The sequence below is a fragment of the Equus caballus genome, chromosome 22 (assembly GCF_041296265.1).
Source record: "Equus caballus isolate H_3958 breed thoroughbred chromosome 22, TB-T2T, whole genome shotgun sequence".
NCBI classification, from domain to species: domain Eukaryota; kingdom Metazoa; phylum Chordata; class Mammalia; order Perissodactyla; family Equidae; genus Equus; species Equus caballus.
Genome location: NC_091705.1, coordinates 39,599,974 through 39,623,177, shown reverse-complemented (window position 1 = coordinate 39,623,177; position 23,204 = coordinate 39,599,974). Strand labels below are relative to the sequence as shown.

Below are 23,204 nucleotides of genomic sequence, written 5' to 3'. Positions count from 1 at the left end.
ACTGAAAATCTACCGACTGCATATGTGCTAAGCAGGGTGCTGGCTGTCTTTTTGGTTATTTGTCCCACAGAGGGGGAGTCAGTGGATAATCAGACAATTATTACCACCTGAGAAGAACATTCAGTCACGATTAAGAGCAAAAGCCTGTTACTGGTACTTGCTCTATATGTTTATTCTTCTACTTTGCTCTGCTTAAGTTACAAGCAACTTGACATTTCTATCACCATCAGGCCTTTTTCAGACGCTGTTGATGCTTCAGTATGTTTTTTTTTTTCCTGCTTTATTTCCCAACCCTGCCCCCCCCCCCCAACCCCGGTCCATAGTTGTATATCTTAGCTGCAGGTCCTTCTAGTTGTGGGATGTGGGACGTCGCCTCAACGTGGCCTGACGAGTGGTGTCATGTCCGAGCGCAGGATCCGAACCCTGCGCCGCCGCAGTGGAGCACGCGAACTTAACCACTCGGCCACGGAGCCGGCCCCATGCTTCAGTATGTTCTGAATGGCACCAAATGGTTCTCTCTTGGTTAGAAAACCTCCAGAGTGTCTTTCAGCAGAAAGGTCAGAGATTATAAACGGGCTAAACTGTCTCTAAACAACCAGGAGGCTGGTAAAGTACATTCAGACTGACAACTCTGTTTCAACCTATTTATTTCTCTTACAAGTAGCTGCTTTCTTAAACAGGTTTAGAGAAAATATGAGATCAGAGGGATACATGATTGAGGAGCGGATGCTTTTTGAGGGCGGAATAAAAGAGAACCAGAATAAATCACATCAAAAATAGCACTACGTATACCAAAGTCAGTGGAACACGAACAATGCACACACAGGTGAGTACGAGTAAAACTGAGGAAATCTGAATAACGTGAGCAACCATCAATGTCAATATCCTGGTTGTGATATTGCACAAGTGCTGCATGTTAACATGGGGGAGGGGGAACTAGGCAAAGTGTGCAAGGAATCTCTGAATTATTTCTCACAACTGCACACGAACCTACAATGAGCTCAATAAAAATTTCAATTAAAAATACGATTGGTAGAATACAGACAAAACGTTATAGTACTTTTATTGTGTAGTGATAGGGATAAAGAAAAATTTCTTGTTTTCCACAGCAAACGTATCATTTTATAGTGAAATACACTATAAGATGAGAAAAATAAGAATCTTAACAAGCAGTAAAGGACATAATCAAGACTTTAGACACAAGAAAATTTTTTACGAAATCGCAAAGAATATGAGTGAAGTCAGCACAGGACTGCTCAACAAATCATGGGATTCTGGTTTAGGGTAAATTCTTAATTTTTAAATACTGGATAACAAAAGGCAAGTACTACTTCCTACCAGTGAGTAACTAAGTTCCAGGAGTCAGTCTCTCAGGAGATGGTGTCCTCTGGAGACCAATGCTCTGGCCGGCCAGCCCACGCCCTCCTTCCTATGTTCTTGAAAACTGCTAAGCCACCTGTAACCACAAGGCTCGCCCACCCCAAACTTCAGGCCTCAGTTAAGCATCCATTGACCCCTTCAAACCAGCCCACAGCCCTTTCATCAACACCCTCCTCGCACCTTTTATTTTTCTTTCACAGCACTTCCTCTACAATCAAAATTAATCATTTGTGTGACTGTTTCATGTGTCTCCCTCCTGTGACTATAAAAGAGACCATGGCGTGTGTTCCTGATCACCCCTGTGAGTGCCTGGCACACTGCCTGGCAACAGCAGTCACCTGATACACTTTCAATGAATTAAGAGCCAACATAATTTATGTGAATTTATAGCCGACCATCATAATGGTTTATAGGGAAAATTAAGACTCTTCCAATAATTGTTAGGTAGATGACTCTTAAGTGCTGAGTCCTTCAATATGGTTTACTTAATTCCACAAACATTTCTGAAGGATTTACAGAGGTCTCCCATCTTCTATGGTAACTAGATTCTGTAGTTAGCTAGGAGGCAAAAACTGTATCCAATTCTAATTCACCTTGGAAAGACTCCCTGAGACCGCCCACATCCCAGTCTCAGATCTTCTAAAGCCCAGAATGCAACCTCTTCCGAGTCTCCTCTCGGCTGCAGCCCCCTTTCCCTGCAGAGGCTATCAAGTTGGTCTGACAGAGGAAGGCGAACTCAGAGGGCCTTCTGCCTCCCTTCTTCCTTTGGCAGGGGCAGGACAGTTTAGCCGAGGAGGGGACGTGTGTGTACAATCCGAGTCCAAAAGGCGACGGTGGCGGGCGCTATGGCACGTCAGGCGCCGAGTTTACACGAGCCCATATTCCCAGAGAGTTCACACTCCAGCCAAGAAGAAAGTAACATATAAGCGAGAGAATAAAAAGATTATTCACATAAATTGTTATTAAGTGTTAAAAAGAAACAGTATGCTGCAAAAAATGCTATTTGGCATATTAGGAGCTGAATACGTTCATCTAGTAGCTTTCTTTCCGTAACCAAATTCTAATTCTCCCCTAGGCAGACAGATTCCTCAGGCGCACTAGGGCAAAGTTAACGTGTTCACAGAGGCAACAGAGAAAGCATATTAATATTTTCCATAATACAAAAAAAAAAGGGAATTTACTAGAAAAGTCGGCTCAGTGTAGGGTGCAGGCGGCAGGTGCTCCACTGAGGCAGGGACTGTGAGTGGAGGTGACGGTGGAGGCCCAGCAGGCGGGCGACAGGGCACCCATAAGGACGGAGTCTGGAGTGTGGGGAGGAGTGGGGGTGGGGAGGGGCTGGCCAGGGGAGCTGGGCGCACACCTGTACCCAGGCAGCCTGCAGCGCCTGAGCTGGGTGAGGCCAAGGACTCTGCAGGCTGTACTCTCAGCAATGGGGACGTCACTTCTCTTCCCGGGAAGAGAGGGGCTGAAGGCACCTGTGAAAGGCCAGCGATGAGGGGGCCTGAAGCAAGGCGAGGGAAGAGGACGAGGAGAGAGAGAAGGAGGCTCAGACGCGGGGTCAAGAGCCGAGCTGGAGGATCCGGCAATCAACCGGCTGGAGGGGAGGTTACTGCGCTGACGAGTACCGTGAGCTCTGAGATAGTGCAACTAAGGACAGACACATAAGTTAACCAGTAAACACAAATGTCCACTGATTTTATAATTACTCAATGAATTTCTCAATACAAAAAAAATGCTTAGTAGTTAAAAAAAATCAAGCTTACAAGACAAGATAAAGCAGTGCTCCACATTACAAAGTCCGTCCTCTAAACAAAAGTATGAGAAAGTCTACGGAAACCTATTGAATACAAAAAGAATGTGTTAGAAAATACATAAAATTTATGGGTAATCCATTTCTGATATATTTTACAATAATGTAGCATTTTTGCACAGGTAAAAAATGGCTTAAGTGATTGTTTTCTTGCAAAAACTGACATTTTTTAGAAGAACTGCCAGTAAATTAGAGAAAATCTAAAGTCTCATTTGGATAAAATTTGCCGAAAGTAGAAAGTGCTGTTTAATACGACAGCTTCTATGGCCAGACAATCCCCTCACTCGCGTCTGTGCTCATAATTATGAAAGGGACACAAAACGGCAGACCCCTCGGCCACATGGCCAGAATGACTGGCTCTGGGAGCAGGCGCGCTCCGCCCGGCCGGCCCCACCTGACCCACCTCCTCGGGTCCGGCGATGCCAGACGGAACCTTTCAGAAGCAGTGCAGCGAACTCTCCTTTTTGGGTGGGCATGGGGGTACACGGGTGCCCCTTTCTGCTGAGAAATGAAGCAGCAGCCATCGAATCAGGGACAAAAGGTGGCCTGTGAACAGCAGGGACCCTCCAGCTCGGCAGCTCTCCACAGGCAGGTTTCAGAGAGCGACCCACGACTGCAAACACCCGGCTTGCCATCTCCACCAGCTCACAGCCCAGTGCCTGAGGCAGTGTTTGGCTGAGGACAAAACGGGGTACAAGCTGAGCGCCTCGGGGTTCAGGGAGAGGAGCACGGCACCTGTGGGAGACGAGTGCCCCAGAGAGAAATCATGTTCTCCCAGCGCCGCCAGGGCCAGGCCCCAGGGCCTTCCAATGCTGCCCCAGGCCCGTCTGCTCCCACTGCCCTAGGCTGCCAGCCCTGTGCACCAAGCAAAGCACCAACCGAGCCACGAGGGACGACGGGACCTAGCCAAAGGTTCGTCCAGTCTCCCGGCAGACGGTTTCTGAGGGTTTCAGCAGGAAGGGCACTGTACGGCTTCACGTACTGTCATGGAAAGGTCTTACCTGAAAACTAATCTTAAGTAAGAAACAGAATCAAGGGAGGCAGTGCAAACGATAAAAGCTGCTGTTCTCTGCAACACCATCTACAAGAGAGGAGAATGAGATTGAAATACACGCACGGTTTACAAAGATGAGTCCTCTGGAATTCTCTAATGTCTCACAGCAAAATTACCATGTGATAACTCTGCCACATTTAATTTAGAAAACCTCAAAAAAACTACATATTATTTCAGAAACAGGAGACTCTGACAGGATATTCAGTTGTAACCAGGGGCAAAAACCTTGGTCAAAAGCAAAAAAATGGTAATCAAGGAGAAAACAAGCCAATACCTGGAGACCCCAGAAGAAAACAAAAACAAAGTGGGGCAAAGAAGAGAGAGCCAGGCCCAAGAAGTGTCTCTGGGAGCTAAGTGTCAGTGCTCCCCAGCTCCAGAAACTCCAGCCTAATCATACTCCTCACAGCTCTAATCCACCCTCCACAGCCTTCAAACCAGCCTGTCTTCCAAAATCTGTGGGGGTCCACACTCACTCGGAAGCGAGGCGCCAGGGTGGCCTGGGAGGGGCATTAATAATGCACATCCAGACCCCTCAACAAACACACATGCACACTACCCCACAGATGGAACCCATAATAGTTTTTACTCAGAAAACCACTATTACGTGTATCATTAAATATTACACATAGTAATCATTATCATATACAGTAACACTACGAAGAAACAGCATATCATATTAATAGGAATACTTCAGGTATACTGCAGATTAAATAGGTTCCACGGGAGGGCTTGGAAGCTAACCACCATTCATACACTGATTCTACAGAAAAACAGTTCAGAGTGCCAGACAACCAACTTGCAAGCTTTTGAGGCAGACATGTTTGTGCATTAGGGGACTGTCTGTACTTTCATGCCCGGTTACCATTTTGACATCACGTCAGCCAGAAAACTCCATCTAAACATTGTTCCTATGAACTGACCCGAATAAGATTTAAGGGGACACTATGGATAGTAACAAACTCTGAGTCCCACAAGCCAGGTATTCCATGGCACATAACACTGGCCATGGCCTTTACATGAAGCCCATCAATTTAAAAGGTCTATATGGGGATATTAGAAAACAAACAAGGGCCAGCCCAGTGGCACAGCGGTTAAGTTCATACGTTCCGCTTCTCGGCAGCCCGGGATTCGGCGGTTCAGGTCCTGGGTGTGGAGATGGCACCGCTTGGCGAGCACCATGCTGTGGTAGGCGTCCTACATATAAAGTAGAGGAAGATGGGCATGGATGTGAGCTCAGGGCCAGTCTTCCTCAGCAAAAAGAGGAGGATTGGCACTAGTTTGCTCAGGGCTAATCTTCCTCAAAACAAACAAACAAAGTCATGAACACAAAATTTTGCCACAAACTGACCCTGTTCTATATTACAGGCTATTGTAGTTAGTTTTTCAGCTGTTTATTAACATCTCTCCCCAGCTGCTTAAGCATGTGCTTGCGTCTATCATCCATCCTCTGTGACCAGCACTGGTAGATGACAGAAGTACCCATACACACACAGGTGGAGAGCAACGCAGACAGATGAGACAGCAGAAGCAGCCGTTTACTGCCGGTCTGCAGTCAGCCACACGTCACGAGGTGCACAGGGAAAGAACCCACCGAGGTCGCTCACTGTCTACGGCCCACACCACACGCCCTGCATCCTTATAGGGAAGCAGCCTCAAGAGCCAACACGTGGGTAATTGCTAGTGGTGGCTGTGGTCGCCATGGTGGGAGAGGGCGGTGAGCAGGGGAAGGAAGGACAGGGAAAACAAGACAGAGTATGATTGTGGGTGGGGACTCAGAAACACACGGACTACAATACGGGGGCGGAATAAGTACGTCCGAACACAACGTCCTGCAACACAAATGCTCAGGCTTCCCACACAAAGCTGGCCATGTTCTCCAAGACTCCTGCCAGCAACCCTGTCTCTAAAGCTATTTCTACTCTGTTCTCAACTTTCTGCCTTGGGCCTTCAATCTTGTTAAAAGGCATTTTTATGTTTAAAAACTCAGTAAATAACACTGAGGATTCAGAATCTCTGCTCTGGCAGGAAAATGGAAGCAGGCGAGCACCACGGCCTAGCAGGAAACCTCTACTCTGTCTACGAGCAGTTACCTGGATGAAAGGCAATCCCAGGGCACCAGGGAGCAGCAGGACACTGGAGGGAAGGACAGAGACAGGAAGAAGGGGGTGTCCTTTGGGTCACAGGTCTGCTCTGTGACCACTTGAGCATGCTGGATCTCAGGTCATTTGAAAATCCTTGCCCCAAGTCATTTAGCCCGACGCTTTGTGTTTAAAATAGGTAACAGGAAAGTGCTCCACAAATTGTGAAACTAAGTGTTTTTATTCTTAATTCAATTATATTCATGTACAAATTCCAGTTTAAAAGACAGACCTAAAAAAAAAATCAAATACATTAAGAAGCCAAACCGACCCTAAATACCCTTTCTTCACCACACTAGACGTGCCCTTCTGCTCCGAGCCATAAAGCCAAGCTTGCCTAGGCAGGAACAAGACTTCTGACATTTATTTTCTTTCTTCTCTTCCTCTTCTCCATTCAAATACTACCACTCATTTCATAAGATCTGAAAGATGAGGCAAAAGTTGAGATCCACAAATAACAGAATAATCTTCAGGGTTGAACCAAGGATAATAGGTTAAGAAAAAAGTTAAAAACAATGATTTCGTTTCAGATGCAAATGCTTTACCTGCCCAGAATTTTTTTTGCTGTGAACTTTCTGGCAAGATCAAAATCTCAGGAAATGGCAAACAAATGAAACTCTAAAGGCAAATTACTTAGGAAAAAGGCTGTAACTTTAGAGACCCACACACGCTCTTCCTATTCTTGTCCGGTTCTTTAATAGAGGAGAGCAAACCAACCACAAAATCATATGCTAACAAGAGCTCTGCTTCCTGCAAGTTGACAACTCTCTGGATTTTAATAAATGCCTCTGTTTCCTGTCAGCACTGGTCAGTCCCAGCTACCAAACCTATGAAGTCTGAATGAGGGAGACTCTCCGCCCACTGACATCTCTCATACTTGGCCAGCGCGCTGGAACACTAGAGCTAATAAACCACAGGGAAATTGCCCCTCCAGAGTGGCATGGTCTGTGCACGGCACAAAGGCAGGACCAGCTGAGGAAGATAAGGACAGATTATAGATGAGACTTAGTTCCATCAAACTTATACACATATGCGTGTGTGTGTGTGTGTATATGCAGGATCAGGCCTACTGAAATGAGGTCCAACTACACGCAAGACACTGTGGGGGAGACATCAAGAACGACGCACGGTTCTCGCTCAGAAGGGGCTTCTAATGTCATGGGTGGGGCGAGGGGTATGCCACACATGGAAAATATAAAGGGTAACAGAGAAAACAAAGAGTGTGCTAAGCTGATGGTGGGTCAGGACCACGTGATTCACACAATCCCATAAACTCTATGCCTCCCTATCAACCAGTTTCCAATTCATGAACTTTCTGAACAGCACAGCTCATCCATTCATTCAGGAACTACTTACTGGGTACTTTCTAAATGCCAGGCACATGCTGGGTACAAAGATCCACAGGACTGAAACAAAGCAGCCCTGCCCCTCAGGAGACTCCACAGGTTCCTGGGCAACAGGTGAGTAACCTGGCAGTTACAGAACAATGGGTATGACGCCGCATAATCACACCAAGTGCCAGGAAAGGGGGAGCACAGGGGCTGCGGGAAGCCCTCTAGAAGGCACTAACTTGGCCCCGGGGAAGGGGAAATTAGAGAACGCATCCCCAAAGAGGATGCCTAAGACGTGAGTGGAAGGAAGAACAAGAATAAGCGAGGTAGAATGTTCTAGGCAGAGGAAACAGTATATGCAAAGGCTCTGTGAGAGACAGAGAGCATTACCATTTCAGGAACTAAAAGTATTCTGAAAGCTATACCAGAATACGTGCAAGAATAGGTATGTACATGCTCTGAAGTCAAGGGCCATTACTGCTCCCTGTGTGAATAAATGAGACTCCAGGACAAAGATTGAGAGTCAGATGAAAGGAGCGGCGTAGGGAGACCCTTGAAGAACTCCTCCAGCAGAGGGACTGAGACGAAGCCCAAGAGTGAGAGCTAGGACTAGCCAGAGAAAGAGAAGATGTAAAAGGTAAGAAAAAAGAAAAAGAGAGCGTTATAGAAAGCAGAGTTAGAGAATAATCCAGAAGCAAAGAGAGGTCAACCATGTTAAATGGTGCAATGGATAAGGATGCAAAGAATCTGTTGGATTAGCAACAAGGAAGCTAAGAGTGACCGTGTCAAGAATTATTTTAGTGGCTTGGAAGGGAGGGGGCCCTAGCTTCCCTGGGCCGAGGAGTGACCGGGAGGTGAACAATGGACACAGTGACCTATTTATTTCAAACCTTTCCCCTGGAGAAGGAAGCGAGAGCGCTGCGGCGGGAGGCAGAGCTGCAGCTGGAGGAAGCCTGAGCACAGCTGAAGACAAAGCCGATCAGAGAGCAGGGGTCTCACCCCAAGTCTGCACTTCTGTACAGGAGGCCTTCTAGAGTCTCGCTAGCTCATTTCATCTGAAAAACAGCCGCCTCCTTCCCGCGGTATTCTGGCCACCGACCGGCCACAGCTCCGTGATTCTGCCGGGAGGCTGGGGAACTCCTGCTCCTTTACTCCACGCACCCACTCCTGCCCCGGACACTCCCCAGCGTCCATTCGGCGACATGTCAGTGACTCCAAAACACAACCAGAAGGAAGACAAAACCCACTCAATCATCCCTCTCACCACGAAAAGATAGTCAAAGCTTCTTTTATCCTACATTGTCATCCACTGGTAAGAAAAACTTCTCTCTTCAAATCTTAAAGCAACTACCAATCAACAATTATTTTTTAAAAAACCAAATCTAGGACTACTTCTATACATAATTTTCACAGCTAGAATTAGGAGGAGGAGAAAAGGGAAGATGTTTCATAACTGGAACGGTTTGTAGATATTTAATTCTGACTGCTTCTCTACGACAAGGAAAGAGTTTAGTAAATATGTGAATGGGAAACAGGCAGCAATCAGTAAATCATTCAGAATTACTCAAGATGATAATTTCTGTGTTTAAATTGAAGTAATCATAAAGTCTCAGAATTTGTAATCACATCCAAAGTGTAAAATGGCTAAAACTTAAAGCCTATCACTTCACCACTTAGCAGTCCGATAATTATCAGTAACTCATTTTACAAGGCACTTGACTTGAAAGAACCCCTCAAAGCTATCGTACCAAGAACTGCTAATAACAGAGCACACAGCGGAACAAGCCAGCCAACAGTGTTAAAAATATCCTTTAAATTCACAATGAATAAACGGGGCTTTTATTTTCAGAACGTCACCTGCAAATCAGGGGACTAGCCACATATTTTTAACTTATCCTTAGTGAGTCAGTCTTATACTTAAAGATTCTTTTAAAAAACCTTTACTTTGCATATTAAAATACATTATAATTCTGCCTTTTGGAAGGATGAAAGAGCATCTGCATATATACTTGGATAAGAGGAGTAAATCCCTTCAAACACGCCATCGATTCGCACAGTGAATGCACCCTCCCTGCCTACCAGGCGCAGCGCAGGGGCTGGAGCTCAGGGGCTACAAGTGGCGACCCAAACGCGTGGAAGACCCCACACAGAGATTTCACTGCCCACAGTGCAAGGTCAATGCCACGACGTCCCCTCCACTATGCCCCCCAATGAGAAGGGTTCGGAGGTCATCATCACGGTAACGGCAGAGGAAAGAGAAAAGAAGGGAGAGAGGAAAAAAATCTATCTATCTATCTATCAAGAGAGAATGCACATGAACTGTGTGTAGGGGCGGGAGGAGGAGGGTTAAGACCCAAGTTAAACAGCCTCCCATGCTTGCAGGCTCAGGTAACGCCCCACACGAACAGAGAAGGCAAGGGGGAGAGAGCTCGGAGGAGAGGTCCAGACAACACCCGGGGCTCGTGCCTGCTTGCCCTTGGAATCCCCATTTAGACACTACTTTTATAGACTCTCCTTCCCCGACAGCTCCTCCACCTGTTTCTCCTCCTCCCAATCTCAACTAGCTACCTCTTCCTGAGTGTTTTCACAGACAAAAAATTTCATATACAAAAAAGCATAAAATGGCTAATGCCATCATGTCACATGATTCAGGAGTGCTAAAATACTGAGCTGGTTTTGTCTTTTCAGGATTCAGCTTTGGCGGGAAAAGGTACAAAGCATAGAACAAAGACCTCGATTGTTTTACAATGGTAAACATCTTCCTTATCTACTGCTTGTTTTAATGTGTCATATACGACATACCTCTATGGAATAACAGATGTTCAAGAAGGATCAAAGAAAAAAGCATGTCTAACAACACAGCATGCACTTCTGTTGCTAAACAGGGATACAGACCTTTAACAACACACACTCTTTGTAACCTACACTTTATTTTTATTATGGCTATCATTTATTTCATCCCTTGATAGGGAGGATAAGGTAGAGAAACCATCTAGTCACGAGTTCAGACACATGACAAATGGTAGCATTCCTAACAAAGTCACAACACAAGTCATTAAAAACACCACTTCTTAGATTTCTCGGTGCAAGCATATTTGGGCAAGTCATTGTTTTTATCAAGTCCTAATTAGACCACCCAATTTAATTTCCAAGTTGGTCATCAAAAATAGTTCATGGAAATAACTGAACAGGGGACAAAAATACAGCCACACTCAGTTGCCTGAGGTGGAAAAAGATGGTGGCAGCTTCCAGCTTCCTCACATGGCCTAAGGGCGCCGAGGATGAAGAGGGGAGGGGAAGAGGGAAGGAAAGAAGTACCTGGCTCATTGTTTTCTCCTGGATTTTAATATCAGGGCACTCCCTCGGGCATTTTCACCCTAGACACCAGACTCTTCTCTCTGGCTAGTCTTCTCTTGCTTTGATTTTATCTAATGATAGTTCACCAACTACTTACAAGGTTAAGCATCTTTTTAAAATCATCTTAACTCTAATACTAATATCAAACTCCAAGAAAACACCCAGCTTGGAGTAGAGGCTGCAAACTCAAGTGCATCCAAGGGCTGGGGAGTTGATGGCAGCGAGGACAGTGTGACCTGTGGGGCTGTGTGTGGTGAACAAGGAGCACACGCGGGACTGGGGCTCCTCAGCTCAGCAGACCACTGCCAAGGCGGGCTCAGACAGTGTGATTTTCAGATTTTTCAGAAGCCCAGAAATCCAGATTTGTATGTAATTTCTCCTGATTTATAAATAATGACAAAAACTTAACCTCCTCTCTTTTTTTAAAAACATTGTGTGGACCAAGCAAAATATGACTGTGGGTGGCCAGTTTGTGAGGTAAGAGGTCAGAAAACTGGGTAAAGGTCAAATCTACAAACTCTCTCCTCCTATGCCCTCACAAATCAGGAGGCGAGCACGATTCTTTGTCCCTCTCTGCAGATGTGTGTCAGTGCGAGCACGGCCACAACGCTGTCATACAGTTGGATTCAGGACACGGGAGACCTCAGGCAGAGAAGAATACGAGGCTCTGACACCTAATTGTCCTCCTAAAACATTCCCTGCTGGTAGAGACCCCGTTACGGTGCATAACCAAGAGTAGTGCATGCAAGGCACTAGGCTTGGCGCCTGGGGCGCAGGACACAACGCCAGAAACATTAGCTGTGACTGGGTTTTATTATGAATGAGGGTAGAACATGGATCGGACTGTGTTGTTTCTCCCATGAATGGAGATTTTAGTCCAATTAGAAAACCCAATAATCCTCTTTAGACATGAGAAGAATTTCAAAGGAAACTGCATTCATCAACTTGGCACTCAGTAATTTTATAAAATAATCTGATTTATGCTCTCACAGGCTGCTTTATCATTTTTAAGGACATAATAATGGATTTTTAAAGTTTTAATTTGAGTTAATATGAAAACTTAAAGTTCTGTCTCCCTTTTAGATAAAGGGGATCACGGCATATAAACCTACCAAATCTAACACAAGTAGGGCACGAAGCCCCAATTTTTCTAGCAAAGGTGCCCCACTCTCCTGGCTCCTTGTGTGACCCTCTTTGTAGAATGTTAGGTCTGACCCACGCTGTGAGGCTATCTGGTCTAATCACTACGTTTTACAGATCCTGCATGTAACTCCTCCATTCCCATAATAGTCAAAGGCAGATTCAGAACCCAAACCCAGTGCTCTTTTCCCATTGCCTCTAAAGTCCCTGGAGGGATGTATGTTCAGGGTGGTTGGTGAAGGGTGGCTAGCAGGGCAGCCTGGGACTAAAGCTTTGAGGCAAACTGCTCTGTGTGAAACTAACCAATACTGGAGACAGACACAAGGCCCAGCCCTTAGGAGTAAAACACTCTATCAACTAAGGGGCAGGGTGGGTTTCCTAAACACAGCTAGTCAAAGCCTCACTTCCAGACATCTCAGAGTCGGTCACACTCTTTTAAAATCCTCTCAACTATGCCCTTTTAGCCCCTGGCCTGGAGCAAGATTTCCAAGCATTTATGAAAGAATCTAAATTACCTGTTGGAAAAGTAGAGACTGACTAAGCAAAGGAATCGATGATCTTAAAAGAACGTTACTATGCTTCAAACTGTCCAATTTCCAAAGTACTGAGAGAATATTTTTTGAAATGTAGCCAAGTATAGAATACAGATTGTGTCCTACATGCAAAATTTGTCTTTCTAGAAAGCATGTTTTAATGTCAAAGGATATAAAGCAAGCTGTGAACAGGAGACTAAAATTAGCTCAAACCACAAATAACCTAACATACTTATCACTTCCTTATGATCAACCTACAAAAATCAAACATTAAAGGCATTTACAAAACTAAAGGTGTGATGCCAATTTAATCCTTTAACTTGAGCTGTATCCTTCCTTCCTTCTAAACTGGACCTGGCATGTCAACATTACCAGAGAATGCCATTTTATTAATTTGAAGGCAAGTACAAGGGAAACCGTTAGAGCTAAGTTTTGCCCTGTAAATAAAACAGCATGAACCGCGCAGTTCTTAAGTGGTTAGAATGGTAACCACCTCCTCAAACTGAAGATAGGAAATTTTAGATGGACCCCACCCATCTCCAGCTGCATTTCACACTGAGCGCTAGGGACATACCAGCCTCCGACTTCAAACCAAAGCTTGCCTCCAACTCCAAAAGCCATTTATTTCCTACTTCCAAAAGCAAAATCTTTCAGTGAACAAAGTCCGTTGAGAAACACAAAAGCTTGCTGTCACCAAGTAATGGAACAAGTTGCAAAAGGAAGTTGACAAATAAGTGTTCATGACCAAAAGGTACTAGGTTTCTTCAACTTCAACTGCTTTTACAGTGGTTCTCTCTGCATGATGATGATGTTCTGATAAGTTTTCTAGGGAAATTCAAGCTCACAAAGGATGGAAACAAGTAGTTAAAATATAAAGATAAGTAAAGAACCTAGCAACTACCACTGTGCGCTCTTCCATGTGGTTACTCAAACTCTCAAAAGCATTCACATTAGCAAGGAGAAAAATGAGGGAAAGCAGCAAATCTGGGTACTGCGGTGTGAACAGACGAAATAAAATACTGCTCATGACGCTAATATTCCTAGGATATAATAAGAAAACTGTTAGTAGGACATGAAGGAATACTTAAAGAAGTTGGTATTTAAGTATCTTTCAGTACCTGATGTCCAGGTACTGAAAGAACCCATTAAAACCGAGCATCTCGGGGATGTAGATTCTCAAAGAATGTTCAAGAGATGTGGACCAGCTGCTCCTTAAGTGTGGCTAAATCACCCGGTGTACCGGGGATTGCTCCAGAAATGTGGCTTTGTGCCTGTAAACCTGATGTGGCTTAATTCAACTTCCTGCTCTTGCACATTCTGCTCCACCCCTTCACCCCACCTCTGAGGATGATCCGAAAGACCCTGGCACAGGGAGGTGGCACGCAGGCAGTGCTCTTAACTCTGAGACGCTGCTAAAATACAGTTCAAACCAGGGTCACAACAAAGCACAACGACGACAACAAAAAAACACAGAACAATATATCCTCCCCCTAAAAAAGACGAGAATATCTTCTCAGAGGCCCCTTCTCTCTGTGCAAAAGTGAGCCACACAAATATTTATTACCCAGGGAAAGCTCCCCTTGCAGAAGCAAACTACGCCCTGACTATCGGAACAGTGAAGCAGCACAAAATCTCAAAGCCATAAATACAACAGTGACAAATGTTTAACCATCAGAGGAATTTACAGCAATTTCTGGTATTATGCTAAATACAGCTTGCCTACTTGTTTTCTCGAGTGAAGTTATATTCAGAAGTGATTTCATCTACAGACATTTTTAAGTAACCCCCTGTTCTTAAGAGAACTCCAACTATTTGGAATAATTACTTGATGTTCTCTTTCCCTGTAAGCAATCCACAATAGTGTATAATTCTCTAAGTAATCAGTACTCATCAGAACACAAACTAGCGAAGCTGTTTGCTGGAACTTACTGTGGCAATTTTTAAATGAGGTTCTTCAAAAGGAAAAGATGCACCAATAAGAGAGCCATTAAGTAAGAGAAAAAAGTCAGGGTCCTGAGAAAACGTCTCATAACAGAGTAATGGAGACAACAAAGAGCTGTCCTTCTCTAATCACTAATAAATTAAATAAACACAATTTTGGACACATAGTTTTTGCTATGCTCATCTTATCTTTGCAAGTGGTGGTGCTCGCCCACAAAGGTTACAAACACAGCCAAGGCTTTTCCTTCTTCCTCTGTGAGAGAAAACACGCCTCGCTCAGTCTTTGGGAAGAAACCCCCGTGAGCAGGAGAGAAGGGCCCCAGGACACAAGCCCACCGGGGCCGAGGTGCACTTCAACAAGCAGTTAAGCCCCAGGACTCAGGATTTCCTGCACAGTCCTGGAATAAGAGGACTAGGGAATACAGAGTTTCCAGAGAAAATACAGACCCTAAGCATTACTTTGCTAACAAGCCACGTCTACGCTGTGGGTCCACACTGTACAAACAACTTCTTGAAGCACCAATTCCATCCAATTACCCACGGGCTATCCAGAAAATTTTACTGCCTTGGTAGAATCATAAGCATTCAGAACTGCAAAATGAATCATATCACAATTTTTTTTTTTAAAGACTGAAAATCCTTCATCACTAGTTATAATTTTGTCTGCAGTGTGACTCGTACCACACCCCAAAGGTCAACCGATTTGGGGGGCCAGACTTTTCTTTGGCTATTTATTTCAGGAAAAAAATCTTCCACGTGAAACGGTCTTGTTTCCAGTTTCCAGCCATGCAACATGTACAAACTGTCAGTAAGATACCCGCGATCACGTCAAGCTGCCTTGAAAAAGGAGAGGGCACCAGCCAGTGAACTCTGAAGCCCACGTCTACAAAGTAAAGCATTATTTCAAATACTGGAGACTTAGGTACTTTCTTCTCAAACACGGCAGCTGTGTAAACTATCACACTATTTAAATGAAGCTTAGGCCAGATGGAGGTTTCTTTCTAAAATTACAACATAAAGGGCAGCTACTCTTCATGTACCTAGCTGGGGTTGAATCTTTCGTAAATTCTCAAGAATCAGTTCCTCTATCTTTTACAGGAAAAACCACCCAATTGCTACTCAGAGAAAAACTGCAAGCATAACTCCTATGTCAGTGCTACTCACCTTCCCACAATACTGTATCAAAGGAACCCTACTTATTAAAAATGTTTAATTTTAGGAAATAAACTCTTAGGAAAAAAGACTCAATTCTTTTGAATCTTTAACTATACTCAGAAAACTCCTAAAAGTTTTTGAGCCTAACTGCACTCACTGACACCCACCACCTTACAAAACTGAGCAGCCACTGCAGTGTTGACAAGGATTACTTCGGGAACATCAGATTCTCTTGGGAGTACATTAAAGACTTACTACTGACGTGAACTTAGCAATCAGTTAGCCTAGGACCACTTTCACAAAGGAAGGACTGAAACCCAGGAAAGGAAGGGATCTCTTCAGCGTTGTTAGTAGTAAAGCTAAGACTAGAGAAAACACAAAAGATCCAACTACTCTCTCGGCCCAAAGGGTGTTCTGATCAAAGGCCAAAAATGTCTGCCTTCATCATTTATACTTTGAAAACAAATCACAGACTTTGTAAGGGTTGTTACTTTATGGAGAACCATATTTTGTATCCCACGATCAGAAAATGTTTACAGACCAACTACAAGCAAAGCCTTCTAGAAGGCATGTGAGAACAGGTCAAGAATGACGATAACAGAGTAATTCAATAATTCTTAGAGAACAGCGACATCACCTCCCAGTTTCCTATGAATTTCCCCTCAGGCCGAGTACAAATTGGCTGTTAAATTTAAAGTTCCCGAGAAACAACCGGTGGTATCAACTTGAACTGGGTCAGAACGCCAGCCTTTCTTCCAGGCCACCACAGCAGGCCATACTAGGTTCCCCATCAGGCCACGGCTCAAAATGCGCTGGTGTTCTCTGAGAGTGACCTCTGCTGCAGTACCAACGCAGCCGAATCGAATTGTTTCTATCATTCCTTCCCACCCAGAGTGGGAGCTGGGAACCATGTCTTGTTCGTCTTTATACTGTCAGGGCCTGGCAAAGTGCTGACAGCCAATTCAATCCCAACATTCTTACGTACTTGTGCCAGGTGTGGAGGACACCACGATGAATGAGAAAGATGGGAGAGCCGACCCCAACAGCTCGGACTCTGGAGAAGACAGATCTGGATGTAAAGAGACAGCTCCCGCGAGGCCAGGGCTTTAGAAGACATGAGCATGATGGGGTACAGAAACGCACAGGTGAGAGAGCAAAAATCTACAGGGGGAGGCTCACATTTGAGCTGGGAGGAGCAAGCCAGACTGAGGAGAAGGGCGGCCTGGAGAAGGCGTTGAACCAAGGCACAGAGAGATGAGTCCGGAGAACGGCGCGAGCGTGGCCAGAACAGAAGGTACACGGCAGGCACAGCTGGAACCTGGCTGCCATGCTGAGGAGTCTGGATCTCCCAGGTACTAGGACGGCGCTAGAAAGAGTCAAACAGGGGAGTGACAGGCTCAGGGCTGTTGTTAACAGAATCAGTCTAGTGATAACGTGAAGAACACACTGTGGGGGGAGAGGTGAACAGACTGTTGAGGGGCCATGTTAATACGCTACTGCTTTCACTCGTTTGTGCAGTGTGAAACTAGAAACGACAGCAGTATTATGCGAGCGTTACAAGCAAACTTTGAGAACCTAGACCACTGGGGGGTAGGCAGGATGCCACGGTGACCAAGCGATGCAATACGGTAGAGGGAACCAAGAACCAGTCAAAGTCCCCAGCACGCCTCGGTATTCAAAACAGGCACACCAAGCGACTGGTACCAAACTACATTGTCTCGGAAACAATGACCCAGCTAGACTTCCCATCTTCCTGAATATGGGCAGGATGAAGAAACAGGCCCAGCCTATTTGTCAGTATTAGTTGGTTACCATGAACCTATTAACATAAACACTGTAGGGAGGAACGCCAGCTTGGGCAAAACACATATGGGCCCAGAGAGGCTTCTGGGAAAAGCATATGCAATTAAAAGCACAGCAAAGGACAAAAATTGCCAAAAGAGTTCTGCAATCGAGAAGATCAGAAAACAGACAATTCAAAAAATGAAAAAAAAGGAAAGAAAGAAAATGAAAAGCCATAATTATGTCAGTTCACAGTGTGAAAAACTCCTACAGGAAATTTTAAAATTTATTTCTATCATGAAATTCAGCATATATTCAATTACATTACTCAATACTAGGTATTTTTATAGGTTTTGGGGAGCGAGTCATGCTAAGAAGCAAAATACAGTGGGGAGGCCATGAGCCCAACGACAGATAACTGGCACGTGAAAATCATCTGTATTACCGTTATCCCCCAGCTGGCTTTGGTTTCCGTACTTCCAAAAGCATCAAAGTATTCCCATAAACAGGCCAGTCATGTCAAACACAGAATGATAGCAAAAAGTTCTTCCCTCCACTATTCTACTTGTGCTCCCAGTTAACTTAGGACGAGTCCTGACAATTACAAAGGTCTTTACACCATTTCCAAAGTGGTGGTCAGACACCTAAATTTAGTTCACTCAAACCAGGGCTGAAGCAGCACGTTTCCATCCGATGGGTCACTCAAGATGATCAGAACTTCCCAGTCTCTCCATGTCATTTCCGTTTGTCTTTTTTTTTTTTTAAGAAAAGTGAGTCATAGTGTATAGATCTTTCTCTTCTGCACAACATCGTTTTTCTCTGAAGAGGATGGTATTTAAATAAACATCATTGGGAGGTTTTAATATTCATCTTCTTGGACTATAACATAAGCCGTATACAGCAGTGAGGAATTTGGGTGAACTATTGTTATAACATGGTTTTAACCTAGTCAGGCATTCAATCGTATTTCATAATGAAAGCAGCTATAAAAACAAACGTCAATTGGAAGAGTGGCCCATTTCACAAAGCCTGCCTCTAACATGGAATAAATCTTGCCTTCAAGTCACGAGCTATCGTTACAATCTCCTTTATCTGAAAACAATCAAATCATTCACAATGAAAAGCAGAGAACAGTGTCAGAGAATCAAAGAATTAGAGAGGAGAGAAAGAGCAAAACACCTGACCCCAAAACCTCAAACTACAAACAGAGGGCAGCTCCTCAAGCATTTTCATTCATCGAGCCCTCTCTCCTCTCAGCCCAGCTGCGAAAACCAGTTCTCTCCCCTCTTTGGACAGCCAGACCAACTCAAACAGCGGCTCGCTGAACACTACTTCCCCTTTCGAACTAGACATATAAGTGACAAAAAACAATTTTTAAAGCCATCTATATATGCCATCAAAGCTGACTTCTTACAGATCTAAATGCTTCTTAGTATCTATGCTATTTATTAGCATTAACAATTAACGTTAAAACAATTAAGTTAGCTCACTTGATGAAATTGAGCCAGCATAGAATCTCTGAAACATTTGTTTCTAAGCTACCACCTTCCTCAGCATTCGAAACTCTCCTCCACCCTTTGATCTTTTCCCAGTTGTTTCCAAGTTTTTGCATCGTTTTGTTCTAGTTAGAAGTTAGTATTGTGAGAAATAACTGCACCGCCCTGTTTACAAAATGTTAAGCAAAAATTACATATTATTCTAATCACAACAGACTAGGCAAGCTCAAAATGACTTTGTATAAGGCTCCCCTCATTGTGACATGCTAAGAAATATTAATTTTTTTAACTGCCATTTTCTGCCAACCATAAACGCAGTTTCTTTGAGTTCTTGAAAAATAACATTTTTGGTAAATTGACACACTCCGGAAAACGTGCCACTTTAGACTTGAGGTCATTTGAACTCTACGTTTTTAAAAATGCCACAATTGCCCAATAAAGAGCCACTTTTAAACTCAAAAAGGAGAAGAGCTTCTGATTTCAATTTTAGAAAAGAAACATATCTGTATGGTAGAGGTGAGAAAGCCCATAGTGGACAATTCTCCAAGATCAAAAGAAACCACTTCCAGGAAGGTGGCAATCCATTAAGAAGCTGGGGAAATCTCAACATACAGCATACTGACTCCTGGGTTCAAATGTGAGAACAATGAGGGAAATTAATTGAAGACCAACAGGCTTCATGCTAGTGGCACGATTTGGCGAGTTTTAACAATGCTTGGGTGACAGGTCTACTCTGCTCTGAAACGGTAAGAAACGAAATTCAACCAAGAACGTCTTATAAATATGAATGTGTTGGCAACTCAGTTTCAGTATAAAAGACTTTCCCCAATGCCTCCTGGAGGCCCCCTCCACTTGTGACGGGGTATATCATAATGAACTCCAACAATCTGTTCATTTAAAGCCACTTTAGAGTCCACTGCATTACATTTGTCTACACATTCTCAAAGTCACTAGTGGAATTCATTCAATTAACTCAGAGACTAGACCCGGAAGACAAATTTTATATATTGATTGCTCATACTTATACAAATTACAGTGGCTATAAATAATAGTCTACCCGAAGTTAATATACATTACAGTCCAAGTAAAAAGAACCCTGTCAAATAAATCTCATGCAAATCCACATGAGACCAAGCCTGCCAAAAAAAGGCTTTTGTTAGTCAAGCATACCAAAGGACTGCTTAAAGCTTTTTTCCTTTTTAAGTGGAGCTCAAAATAGATTTTAACACTACCAGCTGATGGGTCTCACAATTTGCCTCTCGAGCCTATAAACTGCCTTCTCCCTTTACACAAGTAACAAAATCTCTCTATTCTGTAGATCGCTTATTTAAAATACCGAGTGTGGTTTTGGTTAATCTTCACAACCCCCGCAATGACATTTAATCGGGAGCACACATTTTCTTTAGAGGATTTAACTGTTTGTGAAAGCAGTTCTCTTCGTGTTTTTAATCTGATGTTGTAGAGACATGTGAGAAACCCTATCTTCCTAACTTTTTACTTACGAACCACCATAACCCACAGGGAGAGGACCGGAAAGACACAATCGTCTCAGCCACGACGGAAGGCTAAGATGCTCACCGGGAGAAGATACTATTTCAGAGAAGGCAAAAACGTCACCCTTCCCCGCTCCCTGCGGAAAGGGCAGTATCTGGGCCCCAGGGGAGCGGGTGCCGCAGGCCTCCGGGCTGGAAAGCTCCCTGGCCTGACATTCTCAGGGCCGCCGCTGCTCCCCTTCAGCTCGCGGAGCCAACGTCCCTTCCTCGGACAGCTCTTCCCCGACCCCCTCCTCCGAGGCAGCCCACCTTCCGTGCAGTCACTCTCCGCCCCACTGCGACGCCTCGTTGTCTTCACAGCACTTGTCACCACCTGAAATTACCCGCTTGCGTGTTTCACGGCCCTCTTCGACTCTAAGCTCCACGAGGGGCAGGAGTCTTGCCCGTCCTGTCCGGCAAACGTTACCTCCGGCGCCCAAGCCTGGCCCGGCCCGGATCAGGCAAGCCCATCCAGCTCCGCGAAATGAATGAACAGGAAGGGGGAAGGGGACTGTCATCCCCGGGACTCACGCACACAGACCGGGGGAGAGGAAACGTGCAGGAGGGAGGAGCGAGCAGCCCTTTCCCCCCGGGAGACAAAGGAAGAGAGGACGAGGTGGTCCAGCCTAGGAAAGGAAGCGGTGGGGGTGCTCCATCAGCCCCGAGGGACAAAGGGTGGGCGGGCGGACGGGGGCGCGGGGCGAGGGCGCCGACGGCCGGCCTCGGGGCCCGGGGGTCACCGCGCGCAGAATGCGAGCTCGGGGGCGGGGGGCTGCGAGGCCCGGGAGAGACGCGGGCCCGCCGGGGGACAAAGAGGGAGGCGGCCGGCGTCTGCCGCCGTCGGGTCGACCCCTCGCGCAGCCGGGCCGGGGCGGGGGCGGCCCGGAGGCAGGGCGGCCCGGGGTCTCGGGAGGCTGCCGCGGCCTAGGCGAGGGGCGCGCCCGCACCTGGTAAATGGCCGCCCAGCTCCCGGCCTTGTCGATCTGCTCGAACTCCTTTTCCATCTCCATGACGGGCCAGGGCGGCCGCCGCGCCTCCTCCTGGGCCCGCTGCGCCGTCCGCCGCTCCAGGCCGCGTCGCCCTCGCAGCCCCGAGCCCCACCGCGTCGCCGCTCCCGCCGCTACCGCCGCCCTAGACGCCGCTGCTTCTTCATGTCAACCGGCAGCCGGAAGTACGCACCGCGCTGCCACGGGCCCCGCCCCCCAAGCGGGAGGGCCAATCAGCGCTCGAGAATGGCGGCAAGAACTTCCGCGGGGCGGGGCCTAGGGGCGGTGCTTGCGGGGAAGGAGCCCGAGCCCCGCGAGAGCTCCGGCAGCGTGCGCTCCCTCCTCCGCGCCCGGCTCCCGGCTTGGGCGTGGCGCGCCGTTGCCTAGGCGACGCCCGGAGCCCCGCCCACGGCGCGTGGGTTCGCTAAGCCCCTGCGGAGCTCGGGTTCGAGCCTGGACGCGGCCGGTTGAGTCGCAGGGTGACCCTGAAGTGGTCCTGCGTCTTTCAGCAGCAGCAGCACGGCCCCGGCCTCAGGGCTCCGTGCCGGAGTCTGGGCGGAGGGCTGCCCGCTCCACTTCCTGCCTCCCGCCTCTGGTTAGACGTCTGCCCTTTTCTCCTGAAACCCAGACCTCCGTGATTCACCAGGCTGCTGGGGAGGGCCCGCCACGCCCCGAGGGTACTGTCCTCGTCGGAAACGCAAGATTTCCCTCGTGGGACTCCTGTCCTGGGCGCTGTAGGATAGAATCGATTCGGGTCTTGGAATGGTTTTCAATATTTCCCAAAGTTGCAAGGAAATCCTGCTCAGACTGGACTCAGTGGAGCACAGATTCCGTGGTGCATGAGTGTGTTGAATCACGCGGATTTCTGGACCCATCTCCGAAGGATTCGGATACCAGGAATCTGTCTTTTTCACCAGCAACCCAGTTACTTCTGTACCTGGGGTCCTCGAAGCACATGCAAGGAGGGCTGGCGGGGATGCCTTGCTGCGGTTCTGCTTTAATCCGTCCAGCTCCGGGCCGGGCACGTTATGTGGATGGAGACCGTGAACTCTTTGGGGTCAGGAAACCTAGACGGCTGAACACCGTTCCCGTCTCAGGCCTGCCCAGAGCAGCTGCCTGGGGTCACTGGTTGATCCCAGCTCCTTCCTGAGCGCTTGTGGCAGGCACGGTGCCTCGCATTCCAAGTACACATTCCCATTTAATCTCTACAACAACCCTACAACATAGGCACCTTTGTTATTCCCATTTTATAGATGAGGAAACCGAGGCGCAGAGAGGCAAAAATCACTCGTCCGGAGTAGCGTTGCACATTGGTGTGGAGGCCAGCATCTAACCCAGTCTCCAGGGGGTCGCTTGCTTTGCAGACAGGCTTCCCGGGTCCAAATTCCAGCTCTGCTAAATACTAGCTGTGCAACCCTGGGCAAATTACCTAACCTCTCTCTGCCTCTGTTCCCTCCTTTGTAAAATGAGGCTAATAAAATTACCCACCCCGCAGGGGCAATGTGAAGAGTGACAGGGTATATATAATGCTTTTAGTACCGTCAGTGTATCAATACGTATTAGCCCTCA

At 46.3% G+C, this 23,204-nt stretch overlaps 1 protein-coding gene and 2 long non-coding RNA genes across 4 annotated transcripts in view; 1 reads left to right on the top strand and 2 right to left on the bottom strand.

The window, feature by feature from the left end:
• The window catches only part of PTPN1 (protein tyrosine phosphatase non-receptor type 1), a 62,406-nt gene extending 40,567 nt beyond the window's left edge, over positions 1-21,839 (bottom strand). The window contains exon 1 of one of the 2 annotated variants that reach the window (XM_023626744.2): positions 21,597-21,839. In XM_023626744.2, the coding sequence (XP_023482512.1) occupies positions 21,597-21,659 (63 nt within the window). In that variant the 5' untranslated portion in view covers positions 21,660-21,839. Of the gene's footprint in view, positions 1-7,738; positions 7,829-21,596 lie in introns of those variants that run through there. The other variant, XM_070246950.1, reaches the window with a different exon arrangement.
• On the bottom strand, positions 2,147-3,723 carry LOC138920030 (uncharacterized). The gene is made up of 3 exons (XR_011430628.1): positions 3,594-3,723; positions 3,144-3,217; positions 2,147-2,278 (listed from the first exon to the last, which is right to left on the bottom strand). It is a non-coding gene; the product is annotated as an uncharacterized lncRNA (long non-coding RNA).
• LOC138920028 (uncharacterized) lies at positions 7,891-11,478 on the top strand. The gene is made up of 3 exons (XR_011430625.1): positions 7,891-8,350; positions 8,620-9,025; positions 10,402-11,478. It is a non-coding gene; the product is annotated as an uncharacterized lncRNA (long non-coding RNA).
• Positions 21,840-23,204: the final 1,365 nt, after the last annotated feature.